The 22,724-nt window shown below is 39.1% G+C and overlaps 1 protein-coding gene across 1 annotated transcript; it reads left to right on the plus strand.

The window, feature by feature from the left end:
* The first annotated feature begins 80 nt into the window (after positions 1-80).
* Positions 81-6,028, plus strand: LOC130697274 (uncharacterized). Its single transcript, XM_057520205.1, has 9 exons — positions 81-2,002; positions 2,225-2,522; positions 2,623-2,809; positions 4,475-4,605; positions 4,694-4,823; positions 4,885-4,974; positions 5,032-5,048; positions 5,659-5,724; positions 5,861-6,028. Exons 1-9 carry the CDS (start codon positions 81-83, stop codon positions 6,026-6,028), a joined length of 3,009 nt encoding a protein of 1,002 aa, XP_057376188.1.
* Positions 6,029-22,724: the final 16,696 nt, after the last annotated feature.

Consider the following 22,724-nt stretch of genomic DNA (forward strand, 5'->3'; position numbering starts at 1 on the left):
GAAAAGCGCCAGGTGCTGGGATTTGCGACTGCAAGGATACACGTTGTTGAATTCAAAAGCGCGGATTGCCCCACTGCCACATGCTGATTTGGATCGATGAGCGTGACGCACCCGCTACAGCGGAAGATGTGGATGCAACCATATACGCAGAAATTCCGGACAGAACAACGCATCCGAAACTGTACAAAATCGTCATGGCTCACATGATTCACGGTCCATGTGGGTTAAGCAACAAAGCGTCTCCTTGCATGGACAGCGGCCAATGCTCAAAATCTTTCCCAAAGCCACACAGCCAAGAGACCATCGTCAACGACAACGGTTATCCCACTTATAGACGAAGAGATACGGGAGTTGTACATTACTTGAAGCGAGGACAGACAGGTTTCAAAGTGGACAATAGATGGGTAGTTTCCTATAATCCTTGGTTGTTGCTCAAGTTTGATTCCCACATCAATCTCGAATATTGCGCTTCCATTGTCAGTGTCAAGTTCATCTTTAAGTACGTCTACAAAGGGTATGACTGCCTGAAAATGGATCAAAAAGTTGGAACATATCAGCTCATAGACGGCGACGAACCGAGGGTGGAGTGGGACGAAATAACATCACATCTTGATGCGCGGTACGTCAGCGCCCCAGAAGCCTGTTGGCGAATATTTAAGTTTCCCATTTCCGATCGTTCGCACGCCATCTATCGCCTGGCCGTCTATTTGCCGCGAGAACAGCGCGTCTTTTTCCAACTGGGAAACGAAATGCAAGCCGCGATCAATGCCGCCTCGAGAGATACCAATCTGACTGCTTACTTCAAATTGAATCACATCGACGAAGACGCACGTCAATATTTCTACAGAGAAATACCTCACCACTACGTTTTCGTTAAGAAAACCAGTTCGTGGAAAGCTCGGGCGAAAAGGGCGAAGATAATCGGCCGCCTATACACGGTTGGCGTCCGGCAAGTGGAAAGGTATTGCCTTCGGCTGCTTCTCATCAACGTCAAGGGCGCAACGAGCTTCGGAGATCTGCGAACCATCGACCAAGTTCTCCATCCTACATTCAAAGCTGCAGCAATAGCACTGAATTTGTTGGAAGACGACCTCGCTTGGGTTAGAGCCATGGAAGAAGCGGCTACATTTCAAATGCCTCTTCAGCTTAGACAACTCTTTGTCGACATTTGCATCTTCTGCAATCCCTCTGACGCTCTGCATCTCTTTGAAACCAACCTGAACCATCTGATGGAAGACTTCATACGAAGTGGATTCGAAATCAACGTGGCCAAGCACTTGACGTTTAAATGGATTCAGGACAAGCTACGTCTCCACAATCAGACGATGGAAGATTTTTCCTTGCCTATCCCTGATTTCCATCTGCGAAGCCAACTAGCCGATGATCAGATAGGAGATAACAACGCAAATACTCAAAGAGAAAAGAGATTGATTGGCGAACGTATGCTGGCCCAACTCAACGACGGTCAACGCGCGGCCTTTGATCAAATCATGACTGCCGTTAACGATGTCAACAACTTACATCCGAGACAGTATTTCCTGGATGGTCCTGGAGGAACGGTAAAGACTTTTCTCTACAACACCCTCATAACCGTTCAACAAGGCGAAGGAAAACATGTCATCGCAGTGGCTTCCACAGGGATCGCGTCGACTTTGGTGCTAGACGGGTCAACTTACCATTCTCAGTTCAAGATTTACCCTCCAATAACAGAGACGACAAGATTGAAAATCGAAGAAGGAAGCTACAGTGCGCAAATGATTAGGAACGCCAGTCTCATAATTTCTGACGAAGCTACAATGAAAACCAGCCACGCTCTCGACGCGATCAATCATCTATTCCAAACTGTAACGAAGAATAGGGTAGATCCCTACGGTGGTAAAGTTCTTTTACTCGGCGGGGATTTTAGACAGTGCTTGCCCGTTGTCAGACACGGAAACAGAGTCAAAGTCACGGAAGCAGCCATCATCAACAACACGACATGGAATCTTTTCCGACAGCTTCGGTTAGTGCAGAACATGCGCACTGAAGCCGGTAGCCAAGATTTTGCCGATTGGCTCATTAAACTCGGAAACGGAACTTTGGCACAAACACCGTGACTGAACGACCCAGAACTCATCGAAATCCCGAAAGATTTTCTCAATATTCAAACGAATTTAATAGAACACGTATTCGGTAACCCATCAGATCTCTTAAACGAAGGCGTGACAGAACAAATTTGTAACAGAGCTATCTTATGCCCCAAGAACGAAGATTGTCTCAGAATCAACGACAACATTATAGGAGAGATGCCTGGTACGCTGAAAGTCTGCAAGAGTATTGACACCATCGATTCAGAGGACCCAGAAGAAATTTCCAACTACCCTCCGGAAATTTTGAACACCTTCAACGTGTCTGGGTTACCTCCGCACCAACTCAAACTGAAAATAGGAGCTATCGCCCTTCTTCTAAAGAACATTGACTCGCGACAGGGACTTTGCAACGACAGGAGGCTCATCATCAAGGATCTCTGCGATAACTTGATTGTAGCAGAAATTGCGGCCGGACAAACACAAAGGACACAACGTTTTTCTGCCACGGATGACTATGTCTCCCACTGACTCTGACTTGCCATTCAAACTCAAGAGGTTACAGTTCCCTGTGCTTGTGGCTTTTGCCATGACCATCAACAAGTCGCAGGGACAGACCTTCGAGCGAGTTGGCATTTACCTTCCGAAAGCCGTTTTCACCCACGAGCAGCTATACGTTGCCTTCTCCCGAGCGACGTCAAGAGAAGGTGTCAAGGTTCAATGCGAAGAAACTGAGAAACAAGGCAAGCTGCTTTGAAATCTTCCGCATTCTACGACACAAGAGAAACACAAGATATTCACGAAAAACGTTGTTTACAAGGAAGTTCTCCTTCGGTAGTAAAGCAACAAAAAAACGAAAAATCGACGACCCATTGATATAGACAACCATCACAAACAGGAAATAACTTCCGCCTGGGTCTACGGACCAAATAAGGAGCACGGGCAGGGCCTTGGGGGCAGTTCCCAAAGGCGCTCAACCGTGAATAGTCTTTTTATTTTGTTTGAGGAAACAAGCGGTAGACGCACACGGCATCTGAATAAATACGTGAATAAGTAATTTCGTTCTTTTCAGCTCCAAAAATGTTCGACCACCTGCTAAACGGTTTGACCTTTGTTCCAGTTTCCCCCTTCTTCCACCATTAGTGCGAATGGAAATCTGTCTGACATTCTACTGCTTTAGAAAAAAATGGTTCGACCACCGTCGTAGTTGCACGAGAAAAATTGGTCGAGAAAATAATATAGGGCAAACATATATCGCTGAAATATAGAGTATAATACAGTAGACACTTAAACTAGACCTTACATATTACCGTCCTGGGACGGGCCGCCATATACTAGTCTACTCTCTTTATAAAAGCCAAAGGTCTATTTGTGGGAGGAGTTTGTTTGTGTATCTGTCTGTGTGTTTGTCCGAAAACCTAACGGCGTGCGCACGCAGTGATTGGTTCGTGTTCAGTCACGTAATTTTTTATACCTGGAAAAGGTTCAACTACCTGAAAAAAGGTTCGACTACCTGAAAAAGGTTCAAACTGCCTTTGGCAAAGCTTAACCTTTTCCTTCCCTTTTGCCATCCGTTTTATCATTGGTCGTATTGACATCACGTGTTTTTTTTCTACCTGGAAAAAGGTTCGACTACCTGAAAAAAGGTTCGACTACCTGAAAAAGGTTCGACTACCTGAAAAAAGGTTCGACCTGCCTACGGCTCAGCTTAACGTTTTCCCATTTTATGTTTTTCCTTTTATTAGTCATTTCCATTCCGCATTTTAGCAATCCATTTCCACCATCATTGACACATTGACGTCAGACGAAATTCAGCTACCAAACGACGTAGACAAAAACGTCCTGCTGCATATTTTAACTAAGGTAAGCGATTTCTTATACCACAATTTTTTTCCAAAATTCAACATTTCTGTTGGTTTCAATATAATTTTCATTTAAACATGGGATAATTCAGTTGCCAGTGGTTTCTTTTGATGTCTCTTAGCTCTCCCAAAAGTCAACCATTGGATGTATTGTAGTAGAAAATGTTTTTTTTCCTGCTCATTTAAACAGGTAACATCCTACATTCAAATTTATATAACTCATTTGCAGATATTAGCTTGCAACAAGTTCCATTACCCTCAAGTTAACGTTGTTCAACTTTTTCAACATTGTTCAGTTGAACAGGCTTGGCATTTCTAATTCAGTTTAATTTTTAGATGTGTTAATATTTGTGTTGACTAATTGACTGTTGCGTACATTCCAGAACGGCAGTGGAAGATTACAAATTTCTTTCACTCACATTTGATCAACAAAAGGCAATGTCACCTTATAGGTGCTCAGCACTACTGGTGCACGATAGTAATCTTTTACATAAAGTTTAACAAGACATGTTTGGCTTAAGGTATTCAACATTTATTTTTCAACAGGTACCTCAAACCTGCACATATTAGCATTCAAAAGGAACCACCGTCCTCAACAAACAGTGTTGAACTTTGTCAACCCATTTCAGGTGAACGAGCTCTGCACTTCCACTTCAGTTCTCCTTCAACAGGTGTTGGTATGGTATGGTAAGCAATAGACTACTGTTTACGTTCACAAAAAGATAGTGTGGCTTCATCTGAATCACACAAATTTTCTAATTACAGGTGAAGTATTACTTGAGTTGCATTTTGCACATTTCTCAGGCCCACTTCATTTGCAACTTTGAAAGTGAAGTAATACGCAAGGATGGATTGTTGTCCGATCAAAAGATATGCCAGGTATTAAGATACACAGGTATTAAACATTCAAACAAGTCAAGTTTTATTGAAAGCTTTCAGTGGTTTTTTGTCAACAGGTGCCTCATTGAAGCGGGCATTCAACAAATTCCGCCACACTAAACCAACTGCGCTCGACTTTTTCAATATCTTCCAGGCGAAAGAGCTCGGTATTCTCAGCTGTTAACTGACCAGAGGTAACCGATTTCTTTAAGAAAATTTTTTAGAACGCGTTTACAACCAGGTAATAACAGTTTTTAACCAGGTGATAACAGTTATGGGTTTTCCTTGACGTCTGGGCTTGCGAAAAGGGTGACAAAACTAAACTAAACTCCTACTAAACTACAACAAACCCGTGAGACTCACAGGTGCAAAGCACTAAACCAGTCACGTATGACTTGAAGCTCTCAGGGTTTATTCGTCAACAGGTAGCTGATTCAAACATGCACGTTTCAGCAATCAACAAGTAATACCCTAATAAACCAACAGAATTCAGTCTTTTCCAACACCTTCCAGATGAAAGGGCTGAGCATTTTTACCTTCAGTTCTATTTTAACGTGCGTTTATGTTTTCTTCCACTGCTTTGCTGTTTTAATTTACCAACAGACAGTGGCTTCATCTAAAATCCTCAAATTTTCCCGTTTATAGGTGAAGCATTCCCTTGAATTACAATCTGAAAATTTAGGAGACACGCTTCATTTGCAACTCCGAGAGGGAAAAACAATATTAGGATGGATTGCTGGTCCACTAAAAGAAATGTCATCGGCATAGGTAGATAGCAGCATCAATTAGTCACGTTTGACGTAAGCCTTTCAATGTTCATTTGTAATTAGAAACCTCATTGATACGGGCAGATATTGAGGTTCAACAAGTACTACTATTCTCAACCTATGGTGTGCAACTTTTTCGACACATTTCAGGTAAAGGGCTGTGCATTTCCACATCAGTTCCATTTTAAAGTGTTGTGGTGCTTCTGTTTACCAATTGGCTGTTGTATGCGTTTACACAAAGACATAGTGACTTCTTTGAAGATCACAAATTTTCTCACGTTTACAGATGAGGCATTCGTTGATTTGCATTCTGCAAATTTCACTGGCCAAGTTCATTTGCAACATTGAAAGTGAAGATCTACGCCAGAATGGACTGCTGATCGACTACAAGAAACAACAAACTCACAGGTGTCAAGAATTCAACAAGTCACGTTTCATTTCAAGCTTTCAGTAGTTACTTATTAACAGGTGCCTCATTGAAACGTGCAGATGTTGGCATGCAGTGAGTTCCACCATCCTCAATCAACAGAGTTTAACTTTGCCAACCCATCCAGGTAAAGGATATACACTTCCGCTTCAGTTCTTTCTCAACATACTTTGTGGTTTTGGTTTACCGTTTGGCTGTTGTTTACGTTTTCAAAAAATCGTTTTTTTAATTTGAAGATCACACATGTTCTCATGTTTACAGATGAAGAATTCGTTGAGTTGCATACTGCAATTTTCACAGGCACACTCCATTTGCAATTTTCGAAGTGAAGAGCTACGCGAGGACGGACTGTTGATCAACTAAAAGAAATACCATATTCACAGGTGTCAAGCACTCAACAAGTGACATTTTATTTATAGCTACCTCTGGTTATTTGCTAATAGGTGCCTCACTGAAACGTGGAGAGGTTGGCATTTGACAACTTCCGCTAAATCAAACAACGGCGTTCAACTTTGTCAAACCAGTAGGGGAGACCGGACCCATGTTGGACAGGTTTGGTTTTACCCCATTATGTACCACCCTACTTACGCGAAATAAATAAAATTTGTTAAAACTGAATCTACAACGTATCCGCTACCCCCTTAATTTTTTTCAGAGATGTAATATAATTTGTTTAGAATTTATTACCGTTTTTATTTTGAGGTGAGTTCCAACGAAATCGGGGTGACTTTGTACGGACACCTGTACCACTTTGGACGTGGTCAAAAGAGGTAGATTGTGTTGGATGAAAATTTTAATTTTTTTCATACTATTAACTACTAAATTAGCGAACAATTTAAATGTAATTTTAATAGGATGTGACGTGAAATAAAATACTTTTATTATACCTGAAAAATTTCATTTTACTGATAAGGAAGACATAGGAGGAGGTGGAGCCAAGACAGAATCGATAATTTGGTAACAGAAGTTTTTTTCTCTGATTTGTCTTAGTCATGTTATATTCTAAATGTTTCCTTAAATTTCAAAATTTTAAATTTTCGCGCTTAGACTTGGCCCATCCCATGCACGCCTATTTGGTGTCCAACATCACCCCTGCCGTTTGTACAAATTGGCCCCAAAAAACAACTTTCGCAGAATAAATGATGCTGTTGAAAGTTCAATAAGGAAAATTATTTTTCTTTTGAAATATTATTAAGAAAACTATGGTCTACTTACCTCTAATATCTATTAACGTATAATTATAGAATTACACTTTAAAAAATCATCGATTAAGAACGAAGAAAAATACAGACTTTTTTGTATTTTTATTTTTTGTTAAAATATTCAATAAATAATACAGATACGGGAATCAAATTTTTACACCATGCATAAAAACCTATTTTGAACATATCATGTAATTATTATATTTTTATTTTGATAACTTTATTTTACACGGCACTGTACAACTTAGTACAGTGTCCAAGATGGGTCCGGTCTCCCCTACATGGGATAGAGCTCTCCATTTCCGTTCCAGTTCAGACTGATGATTAATGAAAACAAATTTTAAACTCAAAGGTGCAAAGCACTAGACAAATCACCTTTGATTTAAAGCTTTCTGTGTTCATTTGTCAACAGTTGCCTCATTAAAACGTCCAGATTTTAGCAATCAACAAGTTCCACCAACCTCAACCAACAACGTTCAATTTTTTCAAACCTTGCTGGCGAAGGCACTGTGCATTTTCACTATAGCTATTAACTGGTTGTGTTAAACGTTTTTTACCACATATTTTTTGTATTTCTGTTTTTCACCGAAGTTTTTCACTGGAACAGCTGATAGCATTCTGCGGCTAGATCTCTATTCTGCAGTGCACTCCTCAGCAAACTGTGTATGCCATTTCATCGAAGGCCTCAATTACATTTGTACAGAATTGGTTGAACTTCCGGGTGACAAGTGTGACTGCCACGTAACCAACACATAAGGATCTGCGTTTCAACCAGGGACAGCAGTTTTCTTTGACTTCTGCGCTCGCCCAAAAGGATGCCTAAACTAAGCTAAGCTAAACCACCACTAAACTGCAAGAAATTTGAAAGTCATACGTACAAAGCATTCAACCAGTCACATATGACATAAAGCTTTCAGTGCTTATGTCAACAAATAGCTCATTTAAACATGCACAGCATACCACTCAACAAGTGCGCTACTCTTAACCAACAGCATTCCGTTTTTCAACGTCCCCCAGATGAAGGGGATCTGCATTTATCACTTCAGTTCTATTTTAACATGCGTTATTGTTTTCATTCTCTATGTGACTGTTGTTAAGATTAAAAAGAAGACGGTGGCTTAATCTGAAGATCACAAATTTTCTCCTGTTTACAGGTGAACAAACGAAGCATATGTTTGAGTTGCATCCTGCAAATTTCTGAAGCATACTTTCATTCGCAACTTTCAAAGTGAAAAGCTGCGCGAGGATGGACGGAGGTCGGAGAAAAAGGCCCAGACGAAAAAGGCCCGCAAAAAAGGCCCAGACGAAAAAGGCCCAGACGAAAAAGGCCCACTTTTTTCCAAATTTAAAAGTGGGCCTTTTTCTCCATTGGACTGGGCCTTTTTCTCCGTTTACTTTCCATGTTCCTACAAACTTTATATTTGTTTCCAAAATATATTTCCAACCTCCTATTCCGTGGAAAGTGGAATGTACATAGGTTGCTGAAACCGTTACCTTCTATAAGGTTTGCCGAGATCAAACAATGTTAGCGTATGTACGCTAGTTAACCTTTGATTATTTATTCGTTAGCAATCTGATTTCGGATTATGTTAGTATTTATATATTGCTAATATCCCGTTTAATAAAGTTCATTTTTCACAATTTTGGTTTATTGAACTACTATCGCTTTTTTAAATATAATACAAGAAATAAATGTTTTTCGCACTTAGCCTTGTTCTGTCCACCCTCTTTCATTATTCCCCCAACCCCCAGTCCATCTCCCTTATAACTTCTTTTTGTCGATACTTATGACATAGGTAAAGACCACTGATTCGTTGTTAATACCGAAACTGAATGAGTTCCGCGGGGCTTTTGTGGTTGTTGGTAAAAAAGATATGTTAACACGAAGACCTGTTTATTATTATTAACATTTTATAAATAATCTTTATAGGAATAATGTAACAAACTTAAACTATCGTCTGAGGCAAGGACAAAAGAAAGAATATTGTAATTCAAAATTGATTCTCATACCTTTTATTTCCTTATCAGATTTTCAATTCTTTTCACAATTACAAAGAGCCAAATAAATATATTAAAATCATAACCTACTGCTATAACTATGCCAGGCGGTGACTGCCAACTGTTATCTTGGAGCGCTTTTCACCAAAGCAATAAATAGTTCGAGCAAAACTGGAATATTCAATTTGCGTAGGAACGTCTATAAGTCAAATTTAAAAAGTTAATGCGTGGCTTTTGTTAAACAGCAATCTTTTGTTAAAGAATAACCTCACCTTTAGCCCGAGAGAACCATCTACGTCTCTGGTAAGAACTCGCGTTTTTCCAGCAATGATAAATGATTTTTTACGTTCTTCGTGTCTTGTTTTCCCCTTATGGACATTTTCAAGCGGCTTTTGGTTACCTTATTCACATCACATACTGCAGTGAAATATAAGGAAGCTTTGCACTTGACGTTAACAAAGCTACTAACAATTACAAACCAATTTAGTTTATTTTCTAACATGAAGGGCTTTTTTTATGTCTTTATTAGTGGAGACACTAATAAACCTTTTACAATGAATCTACGATTTTTTTTCTTCAAAATTTCCAAGATCATGAAGCATGCCACTGTATTTTTTATAAAAATGTATTACGACATGGCTTGCACATGAAAGAACATGAGTTTAGCTCATCAATGAGTCGGTATCAGTACTTCATACGATAAATTTTCCTTTTTTTGATTTGGTTTAATCACTTTATGTTCTTTCTTTTCAGTTTTCTTTTTCTTTATGTTGGCTTTTTTCTTTTTCTGTTGTCATTCTTTTCTCTTTACCTTTTCTTCGATGCGATCAGCCCAATTGTTTTTACTTTCTGATCTGTTTGTATCTCGTTTCTTTATTTATTTGTCAAGCAATTCCACACAGTCTTCTACCTATTGCAATACAGATAGGTTAAAAGTTTTGATGATCTTACAAATGTGTTTGTCAAATTGAAAGTTTACCTGAAAACCTTCAGCTCTTTGCAGAGCACCATTTCATGACTGTTTCTCTTCAATACTTCTCACATTCCAACTTCAGCTTGGCCATCCAAGATTTTCACTTTGGCTTTGAGTTTTTTTTTGTTATCGTTGCCACTTTTGAATCTAAAGTGGTCTTGTTCAGAATGGGTGAGGGATTAGATAGTTCTCCTAAATCAAATTTGCTGAATACTAGGCAGCCTTCACTGTTGAAAATTGGTGTTAGCGGTGTACTTGTTGGTCTTGGTTCAGGAATACCTGTTTTGACAAACTCTGTGGGATCAGAGGTTGATGACACTGATGCTGCCTCGGTGGCTTGTGCAAGTTTGGCAATTCAGGACCGCTTCTTGTTATTTTTCTTTTTTAAATTCTTCTTCTTCAATTTTTCTAACTCCTTTTAAGTTTTGTTTTCATTGTCCTATCAGACAAATCCAGCCTTTTCCCTGAAAGTAGATGGAATAAGCTGGCCCGCCTTCCTTAAACGTAAAGATTAATACACACCTATTAAGTGTGAGGTGTTAGCTGCTAGACATTCTTCCAGTTCAACACCAACCTTATTGCTATTGAGATCATCAACTGTAGATACACTTTCAGTTGGAAGTTGGTCAATAAGCTAGAAATGAAAAAGTCTTCAGGAGAGACTTGCTTTTTAAGAGCGACGATGTCAATGGACCCTCGCGTTTTATAAGGTTCTTGATTTTTAGGGTCTTCATTTCCTACAAATTTTGTTTAGACGTCACTTTCAAGTTCTTGTTTTCTCTTTTTCCATTTACAAAAACTGCCTCTCATATTATAACCTTTAAACTTTATTATTATTTACCTTGATCTCTCAACATTATCACTGATCACTCCATAAATCACACTATCTGAACCTAGCTTTTTGTTATTTTCTTTAGAGAACGACATTTTCGAGCCAAATCCAGCTTCAGGACGCCTCCACTTGAGGGCAGTATAAGCAGATGGAAACCATGAACAATAAAAAAGTAACTAAATTTTGTTGAATTTGTAATACAAGACTTACATTTTTTTTTTATTTCAATCGGCAATCTTAAGAGTTTATTTTACTACGTTTGTTTTTTGTACTACCCTTCATACGATTTTTTGGATACTTACTCTGCTTATACTGCCCTCAAGTGGAGGCGTCCTGAAGCTAGATTTAGCTTGAAAATGTCGTTCTTTAAAGAAAATAACAATATGCTAGATTCGTCGACAAAATGTTTCCGTGCAATAGATTCTACCAAAAACTCCTTTTACCATAAAGGACGGATAGCTGCTTTAAAGAGGTAAATTGAGTAAGCTCTTCTACAGAGACTTAGGTGCAGCTTGCACTTAAATTGTTGACGTGGAACATATTATGCATTCTCATTCACATTCAATGTTTATTTTGTTTTCTAGGAGAAAACATTTAAAATTTGCGTCAAAGATATTTTGTTATACGGGATTTTTGATTATTACTAGGATCCAAGCATAAACCAAAGCCAAACATAGGACTTGCTTAATCACTCAACAATTTTACTGTGAAAGGATGCCAAATTATGAAAGCGGTATAACATTTTACTAACCAATACATCTTAGAATACCTTTACTTTGTTTTTGCATGATACCAGAGGATCATCCAAACCATCCACCTTTCTGATTCGAGGTCTTCAATGGATGCATGTAATTGAAACAAGTTTTCATATTGAGTCTGAAAAAGAAAGGTATGTGAAGGGTCAAAACCTAATTTTAAAAATATTCACACGTTGTGGTTTTCTCGTGCATGAAATAACAAAAATTGTGAGCATAACTTCGTTATTGGATTCTAGGGAAGAATGGATGACTGCTATTGATTATGTTGCTGAACAGCTTCATACAGATCCTGATAGCAACGATGTGGATATACAAGCCGTTTCTGAAAAAACACCAGGAACCGTGCTGCCAATCCTGAAGAAATGGAAGACCGTCTAATAGCTAAGCTCTCACACTTCACAGGTATGTGTTGATCTTTACATTTAAGGAAGACCGGCCAGTTTATTCCATCGATTTTCAGGGAAAAAGCTGGATTTGTCTGATAAGACAACAAAAGCCAAACTAAACGGAAGTTAGATGAAATGAAGAAGAAATTAAAAAGGAAAAATAAGACGAAGAGGTCCTGAATTGCCAATCTTGCACAAGCCACAGAGGCAGCATCAGTGTCATCAACCTCTGATCTCACAGAGTTTGTCGAAACTGGCATTCCTGAACCAAGAACAACAAGTACACTGCTAACAACAATTTTCAACAGTGAACCCACATAGCACAATTCGGTCCCACGGACATCCGTGGTATATCCTATTTGGATAACGATGACATCTTACGAACATCCGTGGAACTGCCCGACCTCCTGGTTGGATGTCCATCGGATGCCGACGGAATATTAGAAGACCTCCCGGGAATATGCCGATTGATATCCGAGGGAAGTCCTGTTGGACGGGAAAAGAACATGCTCTGAACATGTGAGAATTATGGAAATACCTTTGTTTAAGCATTCCTGGCTAAAGTAAAGTATGAAAATAAATAATGTAACACAACGATGGAATTATGGTGAGAAATTTCTTTGTATTGACATATACCGACATATAAGATACAACATGCAACTTTCAAGTTTGGAAGACAAATAAAAAACTGATCCATTTTAATAATCTACAGTGAGGGGCCTCAGTAGGAAGACTACGCAGCTGGAGAGGTTACCTACGCAGACTACGCAGACAGAGCAGGCCGCTGGACAGCATCGAGAGAAGCACATAGGCACTGAAAGTAATCCGGAACGGCACAGCACAGACAAAATCGGAAGACGGTAGTAGCCCACAGAGTAACAGAAGCACTAGTTGTTAACGAGAAAAGTTCCAAACGCGAAATTCACTTAATGTTACACGAAAACTCCAGACGCAGCACATAAACAGCACAGACGATAAACTACACCACGAACAACTAAGCGATGACTAGCTGAAATGCTGAATCAGCATGCGAAAATTGGAAAGTCGAAACTACCATTATTTATCATTTCAGTAGTCTTTCCCTAAACACCGGGGAATGGTTTCATCTCAAAAATCTTTTTATATAATAACTTGATTATTGAAGGAGTTTTTTACAAGGATATAGTTTAAACATTACAGTAAGTGTTTAAAGTCCGTTTTAGATGATAATTGTGAATTATTTATTAACATTGGGTTACCTCTCAATGCTAAATTTGAATTCAGTTGGCGATTGTTAAAGTAACGTCTGCTCGAGTGAGACATCAGAAGAATATCAGGCAAGTTTACATTTACTGTAGTTTATTTTGGTTAACGTTACATTTTTCTTATATTTAGATATCAGAGTTCGACAATTTATACTTAGAGATGAATGGGATTATTTACCATTGCTATCTTCCAAATGATTTTGTATATTTTTCTATTGAGGTTGTGGCTCCCCGAGCCAAAATGAGCCCACAGTGAGGGAGAAATTTCTACTCTACACAATTGGTCAGTCCAACAGAAAGTTTCATTAACATGTACGTTTCAGCAAACACTTTATGTGCTCTTCTTTAAGGTATTGATGGGGTTCTTGGCCGTAAATGGTTACCTAATCTTCCCCATTTTAACACAAACAACTTTTGACGTTTTAGCAAATGTTTTTAAAGACAATTTGTTACCTGTTCCTTTATCATTCTGAAGGAGACACTTTTCTGTGTGGATTGGGAGATAAAAAGAGTCAGGAATTTTGGCACTTCGAGCAATTGCCGAATGTATTTACTTTTATCATTATTAAGATTGGTTTATTGGTAACGGCATTATCTACCTTCGTAGGATGAACGAGGAGATAAGATATTTTAGTCTAGTTTTGACACAAATCAGATGAATAATGTTAGGAATTGTAATTATTTAATTAAAAAATAATTGAAAATTAAAATTATTATTGTAACGTATGTTGAAAATTGAGTAAGATTTGATGAGATAAATATATTGCAATGTACAATGTATTATGTAATATGTTTAACATTTTGTCATTTCATTCGCCATGGTCTAAGTTTTAATCAAATATTTTTTTCAACGACCGTTCAATTATATAACATCATTTTTACGTATGGTGATCTTTAACAAAGCTTTTTCAAGTTGAATCAAAACCTAAGAGGTCTTTTCGAAATCGATTTAAAACACGGTTTAAATTCTCTTTTTTTAACAACAATTATTTAGAAAAAAGAAAAAAATTTGAAACTCTTCTTTGCTGTTGCAGGGACGTCCTCAGGATCTTGTTTTGACACCTCCACCGGGCTTCAAATTCTAATAGCCGACGGACATCCATGGAACAACCCGATATGGCGCAGGATATCTAACGGATGTTCGGATCACAGTCGGACATCCGACGGCAGAGATGTGCTATGTGGGGAAGGCTGCCTAGTTTTCAGAAAATTTGATTGAGGAGAACTACCTAATCCCTAACTGATTCTAAACAAGACCACTTTAGAGCCAGAAGCGGCAATGATTAAAACTAAAAAAAACTCAAAGACAAAGTGAAAATCTTCTATGGCCAAGCTGAAGTTGAGAATGCAAGAAGTATTGAAGAGAAACAGGCATGAAAAGCTGCTCTGCAAAGAGCTGAAGGTTTTCAGGTAAACTTTCAATTTGACAAACATATTTGTAAGATGTTCAAAACTGCTAACCTTTCTGTATTGCAATAGGTAAAAAACAATGTGGAATTGCTTGCTAAATCAATTAAGAAACGAGATGAAATCAAATCAGAAAGTAAAAAGAAGTTGGCTGAACACATCGAAGAATAGGAAAAGAGAATGGAATAACAACAGAAAACAAGAAAAGCCAACATTAAGAAAAAGGAAACTGAAAAGAAAGAGCATAAACTGAGAAAACCAAAGATAAAAGGCAAGTTTATCGTATGAAAGACCGATACTGTCTCATGGATGAGATAGCTCCGTGTTCTTTAATGTGCAAGCCATGTCGTGATAGTTTTTTACAAAAATACACTGGAATGCCTTCCATGATCGTGGAAAATTTGAAGAAAAAAAATCTTAGATTCATTTTAAAAGGTTTCATGTCTTCATTAATCATAGACTCATAAAAAAAGTCTTTCGTGGTAGAAATTACAATTGATTTGTCATTATTAGTAGCTTTGTTAACGTCAAGTACAAAGCTTCCTTATATTTCAGTGCAGTATGTGATGTAATTAGGTAACCAATAGCTCCTTGAAAATGTGCGTAAGGGGAAAACTAGATACGAACAACGTAAAAAATCATTTATAAAAATGCTGGAAAAATGCAAGTTCTTGCCAGAGACGTAGATGGTTTTCTCGGAGTAAATGTGAGGTTATTCTTTAACAAACGGTTGCTCTTTAACAATAGCCATGCATTTACTTTCGAATTTTGACTCATCGATGTTCCTACGCAAATTGTATATTCCAGTTTTGCTTGAACTATTTATTGCTTTGGTGAAAAGCGCTCCTAGCCTAGATAACAGTCAGCAGTCACACCGCCTGGCATAGTTATAGCAGTAGGTTATGATTTTAATATATATATTGGGCTCTTTGTAACTTTGAAAAGAATTGAAAATATGATAAGGAAATAAATGATATAAAATCAATATTGAATTATAACATTCTCTTTTTTTGTTCCTTACTTCAAATGATACTTGAAGTTTATAATAATATTCCTATAAGCATTGTTTATCAAATTTTAATAAGAACGAACTAGTCTTCATGTTAACATATCTTTGTTCCCAGCACCCACAAAAGCCCCGCAAAACTCAATTTTTTTTTTCAATTTTCGTATTAAAAATGAACAAACGGTCTTTATCTATGGCATAAGCATCGGCAATGGGAAGTGATAAGGGAGGTGGAAGGCGAGTTGGGGGGGAATGAGCAAAGAGGTTGGACAGAACAAGGCGAATTGCGAAAAACATAGATTTCTTATATTCTGTTCAAAGAAGCGATAGTTGTTCAATAAACAAAAATTGTAAAAAATGAACTTCATATAACGGGATATTAGCAATGGATAAATACTAACATAATCGGAAATCAGATTACTACCGAATCAATAATCAAAAATTAACTAGCGCACATACGCTAACATTGTTTGATCTCGACAAACCTTATAGCAGGTGGCGGTTTCAGCAACCTTCGTACATTCCAAATTCCACGGAATAGTAGGTGGGAAATATATTTTGAAACAAAAATGAGGTTCTTACGAACTTGGAAATTGAGCGGAGAAAAAGGCCCAGTCCAATGGAGAAAAAGGCCCACTTTTGAATTTGGAAAAAAAGTGGGCCTTTTTCGTCTGGGCCTTTTTCGCGGGCCTTTTTCGTCTGGGCCTTTTTCTCCGCCAATCGGATGGACTGCTGATCAACCAAAAGAAATGTCTAACTCGCAGTTTCGAAGCACTCAACAAATCACATTTGACTTAAAGCATGCAATATTTATTATTCAACAGGTACCTTATTGAATGGAAATTGATAAAAAATAAATTAAAAACAAACTAAAAAAAAAAAAAAAAAACTAGCTGCATCTCCAGATCCAATCCATTTTAACAATGATGTTGTAGTTCCATAATAGGACACTGCCTATATTTCAAAACTAATGGCGAATATCTGAAATTTGCAAACTCACTTACAAATTCATATCAACAAGTGACACGTTACATTCATGTGCTCGCTGAAAATTTTACAATCACGCTTTGTTTTCAATTACACGGCAGAGAAATTAAATCTTCTGGAACTATTATGCCTTCTAGAGCAACGATGTCTTACGTTTGAGGTACATATCAGCAGTCAACGAGTTAAACATTTAGCTGCAAGCTCTTGACTGTCAACATTTCTTTTAACAGGGTTCACAATCGAGCAAGTGACAACATCCAGTATTCTCATTTTATTTTCGATTATTGCAGTATTGCTTCAGGTAACGTTTACGCTCCCGACCCAATTGGCATTTTACAGTGGATTTCGGAAATTGTTCACCTACGAGAAGGGGACATGTTAAACTTCAATAAGTACGATTTCTAAACAGAAGCTTTTGCAATTTCATCAGCGTAATGCTAAATCAACGTTGTTGTCCAACTGACGACTGATCGTTCGTTTGCCGATTCGTTCTTGACCCATCATCAGATAACAAAGAACAAGTTGTTTAAGAATTTCTAACACAAACGAAGTAAAAACTTCAACTGACTCTGGCTAGGCTTAACATTTTGCTTTCTCCTTTTCCGTACCTCTTACCATTGGTCGAATAGGAACCGCATGACATTCAAATACTTGGAGTAAGGTTCGAAAACCTCAACAATATTTCCAACTGCCACCGGCAAGAGTTCAACATTTATTTTTCGAACTTAAAAGGACTGGAATAAAATTGCAGTCAGTATGAAAAAGCAGACGGATGGCAAATCGTGAGCCGAGGGTGAAACTTCAACTTTGAAAGTGAAGTAATACGCAACGATGGATTGTTGTCCGACAAAAAGATATGCCAAACGCACAGGTATTAAACATTCAAACAAGCTTTCAGTGGTTTTTTGTCAACAGGTGCCGCATTGAAGCGGGCATTCAACAAATTCCGCCACACTAAACCAACTGCGCTCAACTTTTTCAATATCTTCCAGGCGAAAGAGCTCGGTATTCTCAGCTGTTAACTGACCAGGGTAACCGATTTCTTTAAGAAAATTTTTTAGAACGCGTTTACAACCAGGTAATAACAGTTTTTAACCAGGTGATAACAGTTATGGGTTTTCCTTGACGTCTGGGCTTGCGAAAAGGGTGACAAAACTAAACTAAACTCCTACTAAACTACAACAAACCCGTGAGACTCACAGGTGCAAAGCACTAAACCAGTCACGTATGACTTGAAGCTCTCAGGGGTTATTCGTCAACAGGTAGCTGATTCAAACATGCACGTTTAAGCAATCAACAAGTAATACCCTAATAAACCAACGGATTTCAGTCTTTTCCAACACCTTCCAGATGAAAGGGCTGAGCATTTTTACCTTCAGATCTATTTTAACGTGCGTTTATGTTTTCTTCCACTGCTTTGCTGTTTTAATTTACCAACAGACAGTGGCTTCATCTAAAAACCTCCAATTTTCCCGTTTATAGGTGAAGCATTCCCTTGAATTGCAATCTCCAAATTTAGGAGACACGCTTCATTTGCAACTCCGAGAGGGAAAAGCAATGTTAGGATGGATTGCTGGTCCACTAAAAGAAATGTCATCGGCATAGGTAGACAGCACTCAATTAGTCACGTTTGACGTAAGCGATTCAGTGTTCATTTGTAATTAGAAACCTCATTGATACGGCCAGATTTTGAGGTTCAACAAGTCCTACCATTCTCAACCTATGGTGTGCAACTTTTTCGACACATTTCAGGTAAAGGGCTCTGCATTTCCACATCAATTCCATTTTAAAGTGTTGTGGTGCTTCTGTTTACCAATTGGCTGTTGTATGCGTTTACACAAAGACATAGTGACTTCTTTGAAGATCGCAAATTTTCTCACGTTTACAGATGAGGCATTCATTGATTTGCATTCTGCAAATTTCACTGGCCAAGTTCATTTGCAACATTGAAAGTGAAGATCTACGCCAGAATGGACTGCTGATCGACTACAAGAAATAACAAACTCACAGGTGCCAAGAATTCAATAAGTCACGTTTCATTTCAAGCTTTTCAGTAGTTACTTATTAACAGGTTCCTCATTGAAACGTGCAGATGTTGGCATGCAGCGAGTTCCACCATCCTCAATCAACAGAGTTTAACTTTACCAACCCATCCAGGTAAGGGATATACACTTCCGCTTCAGTTCTTTCTCAACATACTTTGTGATTTTGGTTTACCGTTTGGCTGTTTACGTTTTTAAAAAATCGTTTTTTTAATTTGAAGATCACACATGTTCTCATGTTTACAGATGAAGAATTCGTTGAGTTGCATACTGCAATTTTCACAGGCACACTCCATTTGCAATTTTCGAAGTGAAGAGCTACGCGAGGACGGACTGTTGATCAACTAAAATAAATACCAAATTCACAGGTGTCAAGCACTCAACAAGTAACATTTTATTTATAGCTACCAGTGGTTATTTGCTAATAGGTGCCTCACTGAAACGTGGAGAGGTTGGCATTTGACAACTTCCGCTAAATCAAACAACGGCGTTCAACTTTGTCAAACCAGTACATGGGATAGGGCTCTCCATTTCCGTTCCAGTTCAGACTGATGATTAATGAAAACAACTGTCAAACTCAAAGGTGCAAAGCACTAGACAAATCACTTTGATTGTCAACAGGTGCGTCATTAAAACGTCCAGATTTTAGCATTCAACAAGTTCCACCAACCTCAACCAACAACGTTCAATTTTTTCAAACCTTGCTGGCGAAGGCACTGTGCATTTTCACTATGGCTATTAACTGGTTGTATTAAACGTTTTTTACCACATATTTTTTGAATTTCTGTTTCTCACCGAAGTCTTCACTGGAACAGCTGATAGCATTCTGCGGCTAGATCTCTATTCTGCAGTGCACTTCTCAGCAAACTGTGTATGCCATGTCATCGAAGGCCTCAATTACATTTGTACAGAATTGGTTGAACTTCCAGGTGACAAGTGTGACTGCCACGTAACCAACACATAAGGATCTGCGTTTCAACCAGGTGACAACAGTTTTCTTTGACTTCTGCGCTCGCCCAAAAGGATGCCTAAACTAAGCTAAGCTAAACCACCACTAAACTGTAAGAAATTTGAAAGTCACACGTACAAAGCATTCAACCAGTCACATATGACATAAAGCTTTCAGTGCTTATGTCAACAAATAGCTCATTTAAACATGCACAGCATGCCACTCAACAAGTGCGCTACTCTCAACCAACAGCATTCCGTTTTTTAACGTCCCCCAGATGAAGGGGATCTGCATTTATCACTTCAATTCTATTTTAACATGCGTTATGGTTTTCATTCTCTATTTGACTGTTGTTAAGATTAAAAAGAAGACGGTGGCTTAATCTGAAGATCACAAATTTTCTCCTGTTTACAGATGAACAAACGCAAACGAAAAGCATATGTTTGAGTTGCATCCTGCAAATTTCTGAAGCATACTTTCATTCGTAACTTTCAAAGTGAAAAGTTGTGCGAGGATGGACTGCTGGTCAACCAAAAGAAATGTCAAACTCGAAGATTCGAAGCACTCAACAAATCACATTTGACTTAAAGCTTGCAATATTTATTATTCAACAGGTACCTTATTGAATGGAAATTTATTAAAAAAATAGATTAAAAACAAATTAAAAAAAAAAAAACTGGCTGCATCTCCAGATTCATTCCATTTTAACAATGATGTTGTAGTTCCATAATAGGACAACTTGACTGCCTTTATTTCAAAACTAATGGTGAATATCTGAAATTTGCAAACTCACTTACAAATTCATATCAACAAGTGACACGTTACATTCATGTGCTCGCTGAAAATTTTACAATCACGCGTTGTTTTCAATTACACGGCAGAGAAATTAAATCTTCTGGAACTATTACACCTTCTAGAGAAACGATGTCACGTTTGAGGTGCATATCAGCAGTCAACGAGTTAAACATTTAGCTGCAAGCTCTTGACTGTCAACATATCTTTTAACAGGGTTCACAATCGAGCGAGTGACAACATCCAGCTTTCTCATTTTATTTTCGATTATTGCAGTATTGCTTCAGGTAACGTTTACGCTCCCGACCACAATTGGCAATTTACAGTGGATTTCGGAAATTGTTCACCTACGAGAAGGGGACATGTTAAACTTCAATGAGTACGATTTCTAAACAGAAGCTTTTGTAATTTCATCAGCGTAATGCTAAATCAACGTTGTTGTCCAACTGACGACTGATCGTTCGTTTGCCGATTCGTTCTTGACCCATCATCAGATAACAAAGAACAAGTTGTGTAAGAATTTATAACACAAACGAAGTAAAAACTTCAACTGATTCTGGCTAGGCTTAACATTTTGCTTTCTTCTTTTCCGTACCTCTTACCATTGGTCGAATAGGAACCGCATGACATTCAAATACCTGGAGTAAGGTTCGAAAACGTGAACAATATTTCCAACTGCCACCGGCAAGAGTTCAACATTTATTTTTCGAACTTAAAAGGACTGGAATAAAATTGCAGTCAGTATGAAAAAGCAGACGGATGGCAAATCGTGAGCCGAGGGTGGAAGAAGGGGGGGAGCTGCAGGCAGGGAGAAAACGAGAGCAGACACTTAATACTAGACTTCACCTATTACCGTCCTGGGACGGGCCGCCATATACTAGTCTATACTATATAAAACAACAAGGAAATTTTGGGGAGGAGTTTGTTTGTCTGTCACACTGTTCTTTTGCTGTGATTGGCTGGCGGGGGGACTACCTGAAAAAAGGTTCAGACCGCCGCCGGCTGAAGTGAATCGGAGGGATGGGGATTTGGAAAACTAGAATGTGGGTGGAAATGTGGACTCAGACAATTTTTCAGTCTACGGGCTTTGCGTAAAACGGGTGGGCAACAGCGTAAGCCGACGGGCACGGATAGCGGGTGCGTTAAATATAAAATAAAGAGTGGCGTAACGGACAAAAACTGTGGGATGGAAGACGGGCAGAGGCAAAGAGTGGGTGGACGGGCAACTAAAATGAACATTTTTGGCTGTACGGGCTAAATGGGACGATGAACATATACTGTACGAGGGAAGACGGGCAGAGGCAAAAAGTGTATGAACGGGCAAATAAATCGTGCATTTTGACGGGCAGAAACTGTGACAGAAGACGGGCAAATGCAAACAAAAGGTCGATGCGCCATACAGCAGGCGGTTTGGCGGGCCGACGGAGAGACAGAGAGTGGGCCGGCGGGCAGAGAGTGGGCCGGCGGGCAGAGAGAGGGTCGATGGGCAACAACGGCGGATTTTTTGGCGGGCAAAGGGGGTTGACGGGCAGAGACTCTACGAGGAAAGGCGGACCGAAGCAAAAAGAGGGTGGACGGGCAACTATAGCGGGCGTTTAAACGGAAGGAGACTGTGACAAAAGGACGGGCAAATGAAAAAAATGTAGATGGGCCCCTACAGCAGGCGTTTTGGCGGGCAGAGAGTTGGGTTGACGGGCAGAGAGTGTGTTGACGGGAGTGTGGGTTGACGGGCAGAGAAGGGGTCGACGGGCAACTTCAGCTGGTTTCTTGGCGGGCAGAGAAAGTTAGGGGATGGACGGGGAAAAACAGTGAGTGGATCGGCGGGCAAGAAAGGGGAAATCTTGATATGTAAAAAGAATAAGAGTAGAGGGGCGAAAAATAGGCGTGGGTCGATTTTCTCAAAAAATAGCGTTAAAATACGCTAGCGCCACCTATCCCCCGGCCCTGGACGGGCCCAAAGTTACTAGTCTATACTCTATAAAACAACAAGGAAATTGGAGGTGGAGCCTGTGTCTGTCACGCTGTGCTTTTGCTGTGATTGGAGGGAAATCGCCGCTGGCTGTAGTGAATTGGTGGGATGTGATTGGCTGGCGCCAAAACCGCTGTCTGCTACACTGAATTGGTGGGATGGGGAATCGGAAGACTAA

This window comes from Daphnia carinata, chromosome 9, assembly GCF_022539665.2.
Source record: "Daphnia carinata strain CSIRO-1 chromosome 9, CSIRO_AGI_Dcar_HiC_V3, whole genome shotgun sequence".
Taxonomy (NCBI): Eukaryota; Metazoa; Arthropoda; class Branchiopoda; order Diplostraca; family Daphniidae; genus Daphnia; species Daphnia carinata.

Excerpts from the sequence above, each read along its gene's own strand:
- LOC130697274 (XM_057520205.1), top strand. The coding sequence starts at position 81 with ATGCTGATTTGGATCGATGAGCGTGACGCACCCGCTACAGCGGAAGAT. Across the intron at positions 2,810-4,474 it reads CGAAGAAACTGAGAAACAAG|GTACCTCAAACCTGCACATA; the intron begins GCAAGCTGCTTT and ends ATTTTTCAACAG. Across the intron at positions 4,824-4,884 it reads CCAGGTATTAAGATACACAG|GTGCCTCATTGAAGCGGGCA; the intron begins GTATTAAACATT and ends TTTTGTCAACAG.